General features: G+C 36.8%; 1 protein-coding gene across 1 annotated transcript in view; it reads left to right on the top strand.

Annotated features, from left to right (window-relative positions):
- The window catches only part of SYNE1 (spectrin repeat containing nuclear envelope protein 1), a 325,193-nt gene that overhangs the window by 293,419 nt on the left and 17,856 nt on the right, over nt 1–13,918 (top strand). Inside the window, exons 132-139 of the mRNA XM_081943908.1 lie at nt 1,469–1,651; nt 1,820–1,957; nt 3,859–4,050; nt 5,054–5,372; nt 9,203–9,271; nt 11,166–11,308; nt 11,922–12,048; nt 13,316–13,527. Coding sequence (XP_081800034.1) covers nt 1,469–1,651; nt 1,820–1,957; nt 3,859–4,050; nt 5,054–5,372; nt 9,203–9,271; nt 11,166–11,308; nt 11,922–12,048; nt 13,316–13,527 — 1,383 coding nt within the window. The remainder of the gene's footprint in view (nt 1–1,468; nt 1,652–1,819; nt 1,958–3,858; nt 4,051–5,053; nt 5,373–9,202; nt 9,272–11,165; nt 11,309–11,921; nt 12,049–13,315; nt 13,528–13,918) is intronic.

Here is a 13,918-nt window from a genome sequence, read left to right as displayed (position 1 = left end):
AAGAGAAACATTTCAATGTGCCTGATACAAGAAAAGCTGCATTCCAGAAATTTTATCTTCTGGATACTTTTTATAGACAACAGAGTTGTTTACAAAGGCAAAAGAATTGTCATATTTAAGCCTTGCATTTCTCCAAAATAAATAGAGATAGTTTTTATTTGAATAGTAAAATGCAATAGACATTTGAAAGAGTTTGCTTTTTTGAAAAGTCTCATCAAAAGTACAAATTGAGCACACTAGAATATCAGTATAGAAGTGTATCATTGTAAGACAGTAGAAAATCTTACAGCTGCCATTCCTCTGGACAAATGTTAGCAACAGATGAAATTACACATATGGTTGACTCAACATAAGCCTCCTTGTTTAAAATCTGTAGTCTTTCTTACTGATTCAAACAGGTGGATTTGTTTTTCTGGATTTGTTTTATTAACATTTTTTGCTGTTGTCCAACTGACCTCTTCACATAATTTCCACTGTAGCCTTTCTCTTTTTACTTAATCTGCCCACTTATCTCCCTTCTGCACTGACATTTAAATTGAGTTGATTGATCATTTATGAGATGAAACCTTGGAAGATATTTGCTGCTTCAGATTACATAGCTCCCTTTTGTCCTTGGCTGCGACCTGCTACACAAATGTCTATTTTCATTTTAATCATGTTGATTGCTAATAAAAAGGAGCAGAAATAACTCAGAGTTAATGTTGATGGCCATGAATGTGCCTATAGATCATTTTGTTCTGTTACAGATGGTGATTCAAGAATAGCATTTAATCCCCTGATCTCTCCTTGGTAGATCCTGAGTGCATGCTCTGTTTCCTCTCTCTATTGTGGTCTATTTACACATACTAATTTTATGTGATAGAATTACATTTCCATGCATTCAAACATATTGACTTAACAAACTATGTCTATCTTTTATTCTGAGGTTGTAAGAAATCCATTCCATTATTTTAATTGTATTAGCACGTTGTCACAAAGTAAAGGACTATAAAGAAACAGTTAAACATGTTTGTATAAAGTTATTTGTTGGGATGCCATTGCCAAATGGTTGCCTACTTCCCAAATATCATGTTTTAGAAGCATGTATTACTTCATTCTAAGTATCAATATACACCTGAATTTTTAAAAAGTTCTGTTTGATAATAGTTGGTATAGCACAGTGATTTCATGTACTGCATAACAAGTAGTTCCTAATATCTCATGAAAATTGCTGTCTACTGTATATACTTTGGCATAGGAAAAAATATACTTCAGGTAGCAATCTTTAGCACTACTTTTATGTAAGTAAAACTCACATCTTTTTATCCGGTGTAACAGGGGATTTAAACAGGATGTAATAGCTTGGATAATAATCTCTCTTTGAATAGAAAAGTTACCAGGTACAAGCAAAAAAAAAAAATTCAATTGAAGGTAGTGATTATAAGGACCAGCGTTTAATGGGTTATTTTGCTGCTGTTCTTTTTGGTAGGCTTTTCAGCGTCAAGTACAAGAAAGTTTAACTCAGCTAGAACTGATCAACAAACAGTACCGCCGCTTAGCCAGGGAAAATCGCACCGATTCTGCTGGCAGCCTCAAGTCGATGGTCCACGAAGGAAACCAGAGATGGGACAACTTGCAAAAACGAGTGATCTCCATCCTCCGCAGACTTAAAGTATTCCTCCATTTTCATTAATTTTTATTGTAATGTTTCTGCAATTGAAGGGACAATTTTAAGACTAGCAGTTTTAATTGATATCTTTTGGATTTTGCTTTAAATGTGTAAAGGTTACGTACTAATGTGAAAAAGTTGAATCAGTTGAAACGTTTCCTTTTTTTACAGCATTTCATTGGCCAACGTGAAGAATTCGAGACGGCACGTGACAGCATTTTGGTCTGGCTTACAGAGATGGACTTGCAGCTTACCAACATTGAACACTTCTCAGAGTGCGACGTTCAAGCAAAGATAAAGCAACTCAAGGTACAGAAATACAAATCTAGAGGACCACAAGAATAAAAAGCAAAGCAGATTTTATCATGAGCTAAATGTTTATGCGTTATGATACCTATGGAGGAAAAATAGTAAGCTCTAAAATTCATCGCACACTAATAAGCCAGGTTTCATACAGTAATGTTATTGTATGAATACTACAATAGCGCCACCAACAGTCATTTTGAGATGGGTAGCTATATAAATTTGATAAATAAATAATAACAAGCCCAAACAAGCTATACTTAATATGAAAATCCTCTCCTCACCCATTGCTTTACCTCTGCAACTTATCCTCCTAACCATTTTATACTATTTGTTTGTCACATCATAAAGTAAAGCACTAGTTTGCCCCTCAAGTCTTCTACCTCAAAATAGTTCATTGTTTAGGAATAAAACACATTCCTAAAACACATTTTACTCTTTTCTATTAGTTGTACAATTTACAATAAACAATATATCTACTGTAAATCAGTAGTAGAATTCAAAAAATTTTACTACCAGTTTTATGAGCATGGCTCAGTGGGTGTAGCATGGCTTAGTGGGCATGGCAGGGGAAGGATACTGTAAAATCTCCATTCCCTCCCCACTCCAGGGAAAGGTTACTGCAAAATCCCCATTTCTTCCCCACCAGCTGGGATTCGGGAAGCAGAGAATAGATGGGGTGGGGCCAGTCAGAGGCAGTGTTTAGCGGTTCTCCGAACTACTCAAAATTTCCACTACCGGTTCTCCAGAACTGGTCAAAACCTGCTGAATACCACCTCTGCTGTATATACAGTATATATTTACTACAATTCCTATCAATACTTGTCTAAGTTTCATGCGAGTAACATTGTCCTTATGAGATAGACTCTCTGGGACACAAGGAAATTTTGATTTCAAGTTTTAGGTGAGAGATTCCTTAATGATGTTAGTAAATGGCTAAAATCACGTAAAATATTGCCACCTGATATGAAATTACATTCTTTGTACTACTTACTGTAGGGGTCATAACCAAAAACTGTCCTATTGAAGTATGCTTTGCAAAATGCTTTTATTCTTTTCATGCTGATAGTTTTATGGGATGTTTATAGTTATAGTTATGTTAATATAGGCATCAGGCATTGAGCAAATTTTCAGTTCATCATAACAATAATCAATGTCCTGTCCAGCTTTGTTTTTATTCTGTATAGTATCTACAAAGCACCCTGTCCTTTTTCAGCAACTGCAATCTGTTCTTTAAATTGGGATCTAAATAGTCACTAAGTCAATACATGGCTAAGAGAACGAGAGAAACACTGCGATGGCTGTTGGTTGCTGCTGTCACTTTTATATAAAGTTCTCTCATACATCTATGCAAGTCACTTGAGCCTGTGTTGTGGTCAGGAGCATTACATTTTCTTATGTGTACACAGTACACATATTTTTTTTAAAAAAAATACTGTTGTATTTGCGAACTGTTGCTAAATGATGTAGCCACTCAGTGAAGAATAGCTGTAGGAATCTTTGCTAGAGATAAAATAAACCAATTTATTAGTTATATATACCAGAAATATACAGCATGCACCATTGAAAAAGACTCCATACAGAATTTATTATGTAAATTACACTAATGCATAGGTTGCCATTTTCATCTAAACAGTTCTTCACTTATGTGACATAAGATATTTGGGGGGGGGGGAATAATTAATAAAATATGCAATATAGTGTCCCAAAGGTGCTTTTATTCCAAGAGGCAACTGGACTTTCTAGTAAACCAGGAAATCAACTTCCCTCTTGAAAAAGAAAAGGCACCTTGGGGCCAGCCATGTCCTGGATGACTAAGAATCTCCATAGACATACACTATAGTGATTGACCTCTGGCTCCTGACTTTTCTTGTACCCTGTATAATAAATTACACATTGTGTTTCAGGCTTTTCAGCAGGAGATCTCCCTGAACAACAACAAAATTGAGCAAATCATTGGCCAGGGTGAGCAACTGTTAGAAAAGAGTGAGCCTTTAGATGCAGCTGTCATTGAGGAAGAGTTGGACGAGCTAAGACGTTATTGCCACGAGGTCTTTGGCCGAGTAGAAAGATACCACAAAAAATTAATTCGTCTTCCAGTAAGTGTTAAATTTGCTATATCAATCTTTGCATATTTTGTTAATTTTAGACTTCATCATTGACTCAGTGTTCTCTTCTTCAAGCACCTACAGCATTATAGCTGTTTTGGATAACTCATGTTCTAAGTGTAGCCCCCCCCCCCCCAAACCATCAGTTTGTGCATTCATTAAGGCACAAATTGCAGAGGGAAAAATCCAAACTGATAAATGAAAAATAATTATGGGCCACAAAGGAATATCTGTTGCACTGGTCAGGTGTTTAGTAGCTACGAAGCAGCAGCAGCACTGAAATGGAGATCTCAGTGAGGCTGAGGGCTTTGGAAGCACTTGGCAGCATCTCCTTCCAGGAAGGGGTGAATTTTTTAAAAAATTGGGTTGGCCTTACAAAGCTACTTGTCAGGTAGTATGCAGCCATATATGTTTTGCAAGCCTGCCTTTGAGTATCTCCATCTCACTGCTAAAGTCTGGCAGTGGAGCTACTGTATATTTTTGATATAACTTTTTGGGGGGAGGGAGGAAGAACACAAAACAGATGCATTAAGCCTCTTATACCTTCATATCATTCTTTCAAGGCCCCCATCCACTACTTAAAAGTAACACTGCAAAAAAAAAGGCATTTGTCTCTCAGCTAAATGATGCCTCTTTTAAGTTTCATGTAGATGTAAGATCTGAGCTACCCATTTATCCTAAACATTCCCCATGTTTTTGTGAGGAAGTAAACATTTTTACATTAAATCTTTTTTTCCACCCAGTCTTCTAAGTGGTCCTGCAAAATGAAGAGATCTAGAAAACAGCCTAAAGTAATAATGGGTAATAATGAAATGGAAAATGGGAAAGAAAAAAGAGCTGGTGCTTTTCCAACTTACGTCTTTCAATTTATTTATTTATTTTAATCTTGAAAGGATGGATGTCATGCAGCGAGAATTTTGTCCTCTTGACCTAGCAAACCGTAGAAGGGCTCCTTATTAAAAGCATTCATTAGTGTTTTAATGTTTCCTTCCAGCTCACAGATGATGAGCATGAGTTATCTGATCGTGAAGTGGATCTGGATGAATCAGCAGACCTACACTGGCATGACAAATCCGCAGACAGTGTCCTTTCCCCACATCCTTCCTCCATTCTCTCACTGTCTCTTCCCCAGCCAATCCGAAGTGAAAGGTCAGGGCGAGATACGCCAGCTAGCATAGATTCCATCCCCTTGGAATGGGATCATGACTATGACCTGAGTCGTGACCTGGAGACCGCAGTCTCAAGAGCCCTTCACTCCGACGAAGGGAGGGATGACAAAGATTTTTATCTTCAAGGAGCTACAAGCCTAGCAGGTAAAATCTATCAACAGATGTTTGATCTTCTTAAATAAGATCATCTCCCTTCAACCGGACTTCATGCTTGAGACGTTGGGTGTAAGGTTACAGGGCCGTTTCTGACTCTGAAAATTTTTAATAATGTTATCCAACTGACACACAGAAGGAATCAGTGAGATACAAGCAGTTCCCAGATTAAGAACAAGTTCTGTTCCCAAGGTCTGTCCTTAAGCCAAATGTGCATGTAAGTTGATATACTGTGCAATGAACTTGAACCATTGCACCTTTAACTTTAATCAGTTTGCAATTACATTCTGCTATTGTAGGCTCTGTTCTTAACTGTAGTGATCCTTAAACCAGAATGTGCTTAATCAAAAATGGATTTATTAGGTGACATTTCACATTGCACAGTCTTTACAATTCTAGGGAAAAGGAGAGAAGATATATTTCAAGAAAACATTTGACTTAGAGAAAATAATTAGATCTGTAGTTGGTTATTATTTTTATTGTATGCATTTGGGAATTAGTAAAAGGGAAGCGTGTTGTCTCCTAATGCAGCAAACCCACAAGGACCTATGCATAAAGCAATGGTATCTATATGACTGGTTTAACATGCTGTGGCTTAACTCAGGTAATCATCAGTGCACTCTGATTAAATAAAATCAGAGCAAGGTAGACTTACTTATTGGTTTTAAAGAATAAAAGTAAAATGTAGGTAACTCAGCATGTTTTCATGTAATTTTCTATTCCTATGAAATTTCATCCTATGAAAAATGAAAAGTGGAAGAAAAAATATTGGATCTTATCTCCAGTTATCTAGAAATAAATACCATGAAAACTATAAGATTTTCTTTCAAATACACATAGAAATGCAATCTAAAACTCAATTTACATTTAATTCTTTGTGGTATTCTTTGAATAACACAAAGGAATTTCTGTGTATTTATGATGTTTGCCTTGGAATACTCAGATGCTGAAAAAACTTTTGGCATGAATACTATAATTGTGTGACATAGATGCATACAATACATGTAGGCATGCTTTCCACTATCCCCTCAGTTTCTCCTTAAAATCAGTAACAGTGATTTTTGTTTTATGTATTCCTTGGCACAGTGCAAGGTATTGATGCACTGCTGTTAATTTCTTTAACCAGTAGATGTGATCATGTCCAGCCAGGTGCTGTCCAGCTGTTCATGTTCTTGACCTACTGTTGGATGTCTGCTTCTTTGATGGTGACTGGTTCCTGTTCTGAGAGATTGCTGTGAACTATTCAGTTTCTGTTGTTGTTAGCTGTGCTATTACTGGGCTGTTGCACTGTGTATTTGGATGGTACTTTGGAGATGTGGGCATTAATTTTGGCCTCTGCTTCTCTAGTGCATCTCCTTAACCTGGTGGCCAGTGCTGTGAACCTTTGTTTAGTAGCCTCTAGGTCTTCAGATGGAATCATGGATTTCTTGTATTTTTTTTCAGGAGCAGAGTCTTAATTGTCACACTCTTCTATCATTCTATCAGTTGAGTAACCTCTCTCTGTGTTGCTTTGATCTTAGCCTCTGACTTATTTTAGAGAGGGCAGGGGTACGTAGTACTATTCTTTACTATGTAGCCAAGCAGAATTATGGTGGTATAGCATGTACCATTTCCTTTCTGATAGAAGATAATATTTGTAGTTTAGGGTTGAACTCTGGGGTCTTTAGTGTTCTCTGAGTTTGAATATTTTCTTACAGATGTTGGTAATGAAATGTCTACAAGAAAACAACCAAGCTCAGAAAACACCAAAGATCCCACTAGTTCATTGGTTTTATCCCTGACCTTATGCCTCAATATCAACAGCTATGTTCTGTAATGGAGGGAGTGGCAGTGACATTCCAGCTTCAAGTCCCCCGCCAGTTGTTCTTCCAGGTCGTCTTCTTGAGTCTAGGACGTATTTTATAGATGGTCTATCTCAGGTTGTATGAGCAGCTTCCTCTTCACTAAGTTGAAGTGTTCTCAGTTGGTTGGATGCAGGTTTTCCGTCCATCTGTAGCTCTTACATATCGCCTCTTATTAGGTCTACTGTTGTAATAGCATTCCATCAATTACAGGTTTTCTTGCTTTGTCCATGTATGGTTTGTTCCAGTAGCCTACTTATTTATTAGTGTCCTGATTCCTCAACATCTGATGCAGACCTAATCTGAATGCTGTCCAAGCACAGTGACCCTTCCAGTTCATGTTACTCTCATATTTGAAGTAGGCAGGTGAACGATTAGGGGTATTTGCTCAAGGTCCCCTAGTAGTAAGGTACTGTAAGTAGCAGCCAGGATTGAAACCCTAGTGTCCCTTGACAAAGTTAGAATTTTAACCACTATGCTATATAAGCTTACCTACATTTTTACATATATTCATTTATTCATCAAATTTGTATAGCCATCCATCTCACAAATGTGACTCTGGGCATCATAAAATAAAAACCACCTTAAAAACAAACATTAATAACATTATTCTGGAATAAAGACTTCTGGAAGGCTACCATGAGTACATACAAAATAGGGCTGGAGCTCTGGTCAGTGTCTATCTCAGCATTATGTTTCAAGAATGGCATGCATATGTAACAATGCCCATGGGTATAACAGCATAGATGACCAATGGAAAAAGTTACAAGTAAGAAGTTCTTAGAAAAATCATTGAATTTGAATGAGGTAAGCATCATGGAATATACATGCAATCTTTCTCAGGTAGACCAGGCAGGACATATGACCAGATGAGCTAACTCTACTTTACTGTAAGGCTACATTAACAAAGTCTTGCAAGTCTGAATATACAATTCTTTCTCCTTGAAAGACTGAGAAACTAGGGAGGATCCTTTCTGAACCTCTTTCTTCACTCATTATGCTGCCGCAGGCTATGCATTCTATTGCCTGATCATTCCCTAGGCAGCATTTCTTCACCCAGTCTCTCTAGGTATTTCTCACATATCATTACAGTGCATGTGTGGCAATTTGCATCTGGTCATGGTATTTTCTTGCACTACATTACCTCCAGATATGAAATTATAGGATAGGTTCTAACTTGTGATGACACTGAATTTAAGATCTCTCTTTACTTGAAGTACTTCCACTTTAATGTAATAAGGGTTTTATTTGCATCAAGGAGTTCCCCTTTGCACTGCCTCTTTGTACCATCCATGTTTTTGTCAGATGTGCGCTGGAGTTCACTAAAAATCTAAAATAGACTAAAAAAGAGCTCTGGGATCAATGGATAAAAGAGAAAGTCTGTTTTATTGATTTCTGTTATCGCAATCAGGGGTGGACTGCTGCGGCTTCACCTGAGTTCAGGAAGCCCCATAACTAACATTATGGCCAGTTTGGAGAACCTCCAAATCCCACCCCTGGCTGGCCATGCCCACCCCGCTCTGCCTCTCCCAGGAATCTCCACGTGGCCCATTTGGGATGCGAGGTAAGTACAGGGCCCACAAGGAGGCTTAGGGAGTGGGGAAAACGGGCCTCAAGTTCTGGAAGGCCTCCAGAGCCTAAGGGAGGCATTTTTGCCCTTCTAGAGGCTCGAGGAAAGCCTCCAGAGCCTGGGAAAGGTGAAAAAAAAACCCGCCATGGTGCAGGAGCCCGACTAGGCCATGCCCACCATGGCCACACCCACCCAGCAACCGGACAGAGAACCCGTTGCTGAAATTTTTGAAGCCCACCCCTGTTCGCAATATAGTGTTGAATATAGACCAGACGCTATTATTAATTTCAGTTCTCTTTCTCTAAGCAAAATGAAGAATAAACTTGGTAAATTATTATCTTCTGTTAAAATTCACAGATTCCCTTCAATAATTATTGCTAAGGATCAATGGCTGTATTTTATCTTTGCAGATGTAGTAATTCCTGAGAGCCCCGAAGCCTATATAAAACACACTGAAAATGCTCTCAAAAATGTCTGTGGTAGGCATTAAAAAGCCTAAAATTGCTATAATCCTAAAATATCTCTAGTAGAGCTTTCTTAACACATCTGCTGCTTTATTCCTGATTTAACCAATCACTCTAATTCACTCAGACGCACTAGCAAATTGAAAATTATTTCCTCACATAAAAAGCATCTTGTAAAAAACTGTTGCTTCCAGTTGGATATTTGACAAACTCACACAATTTAAGGTCTCTCTTTTTTTAAAGTATAACACAGAGTAATATGGTAATGCTAACATCCTCGTCTCTCAGTACGTGAGCTGAGGAAAAATGCATCAGCATATCGTATTCGATTCAGATAAAAAATAACTAATATCACCAACTGTACAAATTTGTATTGTGCTGTACTATAAGGAAGATTTTGTAGGGCCAATGAGGGTTACATGGGTGGAACTGAAATAATACACAAGTAGTCCTTGATTTGCAATCATTTGTTTAGTGATTGTTCCAAGTTACAAGAAGTTACTGAAAAATGTGACATGATCATTTTTCACACCTAAGACCATTGCACCATCTCCATGGTAACATGATCAAAATCCGGGAACTTGCCAATCAATATGTATTTATGCATATTTGTACTGTAGGGTCATGCAATCCCCATTTATAACCATCCCAACTGATTTCCAACAAACAAAGTCTTGGGAAAGCTGGATTCCCGTATTGATTTAGCTGCAATTAATTTAACAATTGCAGTGATTTGCTTAAAAACCTATGGCAAAAAAAAAAAGATTGTAAAATGGAGCAAAACGCAAAACTTAACAACTACCTTGTTTAGCAATGGAAATTTGGGGTTCAATTGTAGTCATAAGTTGAGTGTCAGGCTGGCTTCCCCTCTCTGCATTATCAGATCTTCTTGTACAGTTTGAAAATATTGGATGGCATCACACGTTGCATAAGCTGACCTCTGCCCTCACAAGGTCTCCTACCTCATTTACATCCCACAAATAGGCACCAATTTTTTTTGTGGTTCCTCAATTTTACTATTTCTATTTGTAACTTGCATTCAAAAAGAGGGATTTAGTGCTGCCAATATTTGCTACTGTGCTGAGAAGTGGATATAACTGGATTTTATTCTGGAAGAGGGTTTTTTTTAAAGCATGAAATGTGAATGCTAATATTCTCCAAATATTTCCAAATATTATGGCTGTAATAAAGGAAGGTGCTGTGTCTTTTTTTTAAAAGCAAATATGTATCCTGGAGTTATTTTGCTGTTTTTCAGTTTAATTTTCTACTTTAAAAAAAATGGAAAATATAGACGTATAAAATATAAATATTCAGGATTTGGGACATTCTGTTTTTCTTGCATGCTAAAAAAACTAGAAAGAGACTTAAGGAAGCATTCTAGCTCTGAATTTGAAAGAAAATTATTGGATCATTCAAATTTCTGGGTTATTGGGGTTTTGTTTTATTTTGTTTTTTGGTAATTTATCCAAAAGTAGCCATTTGTATTCATCTGGGATATACTACTGCAGCCTGAGGCAAATTATAGAAGATATGAAATTATTTGAAAGGAAAACAGAATGTCGTTTTCTCTTCTGTCAAACACTCTCCCTATTTACCTAGTGAGAATGCCACAAATACTTTAAAAATGTCTGAAGATGCAATAATACAAGCAGAATATTTTGCCTTCCATTCAGAGCTATTTCTAAAAATGGATTGCTTTGGTAAACACTGTATATTTTCTCCTTAAAAAAGAACTTGTCCTCAATTACTGACCCATTTGCAAATTACTTATAGGTTTAATTTGTCAGACATGCTATTCAGTCAACCTTTTTCATGCTTCCTAACCTAATTAACCCCACTCTCCATTTTATTAATCTGAGATATTTTAGCTGCTCAAGTTGATAAGATCTAATTTGTATAATTTCTGCAGGAGAACCAGGTTCCTTGGAAACACATATTCAGCAGCTTGACAAAGCTTTGGACACTAGTCGTTTCCAAATACAGCAAACGGAGAATATAATCCGCAGTAAAACCCCTACAGGGCCTGAGCTAGATTCTAGCTACAAAGGATATGTAAGTACTGTGAGCATTACCACCTAGTGGCTGGAAAGCTTCTTGATGTACAGAAATGGTAACCTCCAAGAAAAGAATGTGAAGTCCTGCAGTCCTAACAAATTAATTGTGACATAAGCAATCACTGATCACAAGCCCATCTTGAAACATGCAAAATGGACCAGGATTGGATGGATGGATGGATAGTTCAAAATGCTAGCTGAAGTTATGGGTTCTTAATATACATACAATAAATACATGCTATTTATATCTGACCTGTTTTTCTCGTCCTCAACCCAGCCATACAAATAAGCATCCACACATTCTTATAATGAATCTTCTGAGTTTCATCTACTGTAGCTAAACAGTTTGTAAAACAATTGGCAAAGAACGCTGCATTTTTTCATTGTTATTGTTGTGTGTTTTCAATGCATTGTATGCTCCTTCTAATTAATGTTTGTCATATAATATAAATGCAGTGATCCAGATAACCTAGTATGCATATTAAATAATTGCCAAAATTGTGACTAAACCCCAAATTTCTATACAACTAAAATGGTAGTTTGCCTCTCGAAGCTAAATTGTGGAAACATGGCTAATGAAAAGTTATCTGGGGGATTCTTTTAAAAAACAGATGAAGCTCCTGGGTGAGTGCAGCAGGAGTATAGATTCAGTAAGGCGGCTTGAACATAAACTGAAAGAAGAAGAGGAAAAGCTGTCTGGATTTATTAACCTGAACAATGCAGAGCCTCAAACATCTGGTAAGTAATAATCAAATTTTACCACATAAATTTATGAAAACAACAGTAATGATTTAACCATACATCTGAATGTTCTCTCTTTTCTAGCCCTGTTGTATTCTACCAGGACCTATGGTGAGATTAGATATGTGATCCTATTTGATGGGACATGCCTTCAGATCAGCTGGGAAGCACATAATTAATGTTTCTAATCACTTTGAGGCACAAGCAGGCACTAGCACTAAGGCAACATCAATATGCTTGGAACTTAACTCTTTTTATCAGGATAACAATTGTGAATATTTCATTAGTTTCTGAAATAATTTGAGAATATATCTAGATCTGGGATATTATCTCTTCTTTTAATAAAATCAGTAGCATCCTGGAGACAAGAGGAGACAAACAACTCTAGCAGATTCAGAACTTAAGCCTTGATCCTCTTGTATATACAAATGTTTTCTGTTCAACACTTATTAATTTTGTTCGCAAATTAGTTTCTGGTTATTTTTTTTTCATTTTCTAAGAGTCTGTTGGGGTTTTATAGTATTGCTGTTGTAGAATCTTGTTCAGTTCTGGATTAAGCTGGAACTATTAATACAGGAGAACTAATTGAAAATGAATTTGAAAAAAAAAACAGGCCGGGACTAATTATTGTGGCAATGTAGTATTTTAATTGTAAATAAAAATATAAAAACTCATTTTAATATAAATTAATATAATCTGGTCAGATTGAACATTCTATAATACTTCTAAACTCCTTATAATAATAATAGCATGGCGTACAGTTTTTTTTAATGATAAACCTTCCTTTATTAATAGTGTAAGTTAGTGACTTAGTAGATTTTGCCTTGGAAACAATTACCCAATATGTGGGTTTGGAGAGCTAAATATAAGGGATCAGGAGGCATGCCTTCAGATAATTTTCCATCTTCTTATGGTTAAGTAAATAGATATGAAGAGAGTAACTTTTCAAATGGGTACTATTCCTAACTCTGTGCTCTCTGAGCTTAAATTTGGATCAAAACTCAGGAATCTACATAACCATTCCAGCCAATATCTGGTACGGGGTGGATGGGGCTATTATGATAACCCTCTGCTTCTATTCTTATTATGAGGCTGAATGTCAGCTGTAAAGTCCTGTGGTTAACTGAAGCCAGAAGGCAGAGTAGGCAGGGATGGGAACTCATTCTGGTGCCTTCATCATTATTAGTGTGATGAAACATTGGGAAGTTTAGTTGGGCAGAGGGTTAAGAACAGACTTTTATAAAGCAAGGTCTTCTTTTCTTAGGTGTGATTGATCGATGGGAGTTAATTCAGGCCCAAGCCTTAAGTAAAGAACTGAGAATGAAGCAGAATCTTCAACAGTGGCAGCAGTTCAGTTCTGACCTAAACAACATCTGGGTTTGGCTGGGAGAAACTGAAGAAGAGTTGGACCAATGGCATCGCCTTGATCTCAGCACAGACATACAGACCATTGAGTTCCGGATTAAAAAACTGAAAGTAGGTTTTCACTTGGAATTTGTTTTAACATTATCTCGCTTGTTTATTTATTCAGATAGAATAAATTTAATTTCCTTTCATGGACGTTTCCCTGAAATCAGCAGAAGCTGAGATGGACTGAGAGGAGATTTTACTTTTTTATACCAAGGTGTTTTGTATTTTTTAATGCTTTAGTGTTAGAGTTTCAAACCCCCTCATTTTATGAAGAAAAATTATCAGGTTTGTTTACAAAATTCCTTCCTAACTTTTCATTGAAGCTACTGAAACAATACATAATCTTTAATAGGCTAGTTATAAGCTCAGCTTGATGTTTGCCAAGGTGTTTTCCACATACTGCCATGCCTATAAGTTTGACTTCATAAAACAATGTGTTAGTTTGTTGTGCATTCTG

Source organism: Natrix helvetica (genome assembly GCF_964273705.1).
Source record: "Natrix helvetica genome assembly, chromosome: 2".
Lineage (NCBI taxonomy): Eukaryota > Metazoa > Chordata > Lepidosauria > Squamata > Natricidae > Natrix > Natrix helvetica.
The sequence above is the reverse complement of the archived record's forward strand: the minus strand, read 5'-3'. Positions and strand labels throughout refer to the sequence as shown.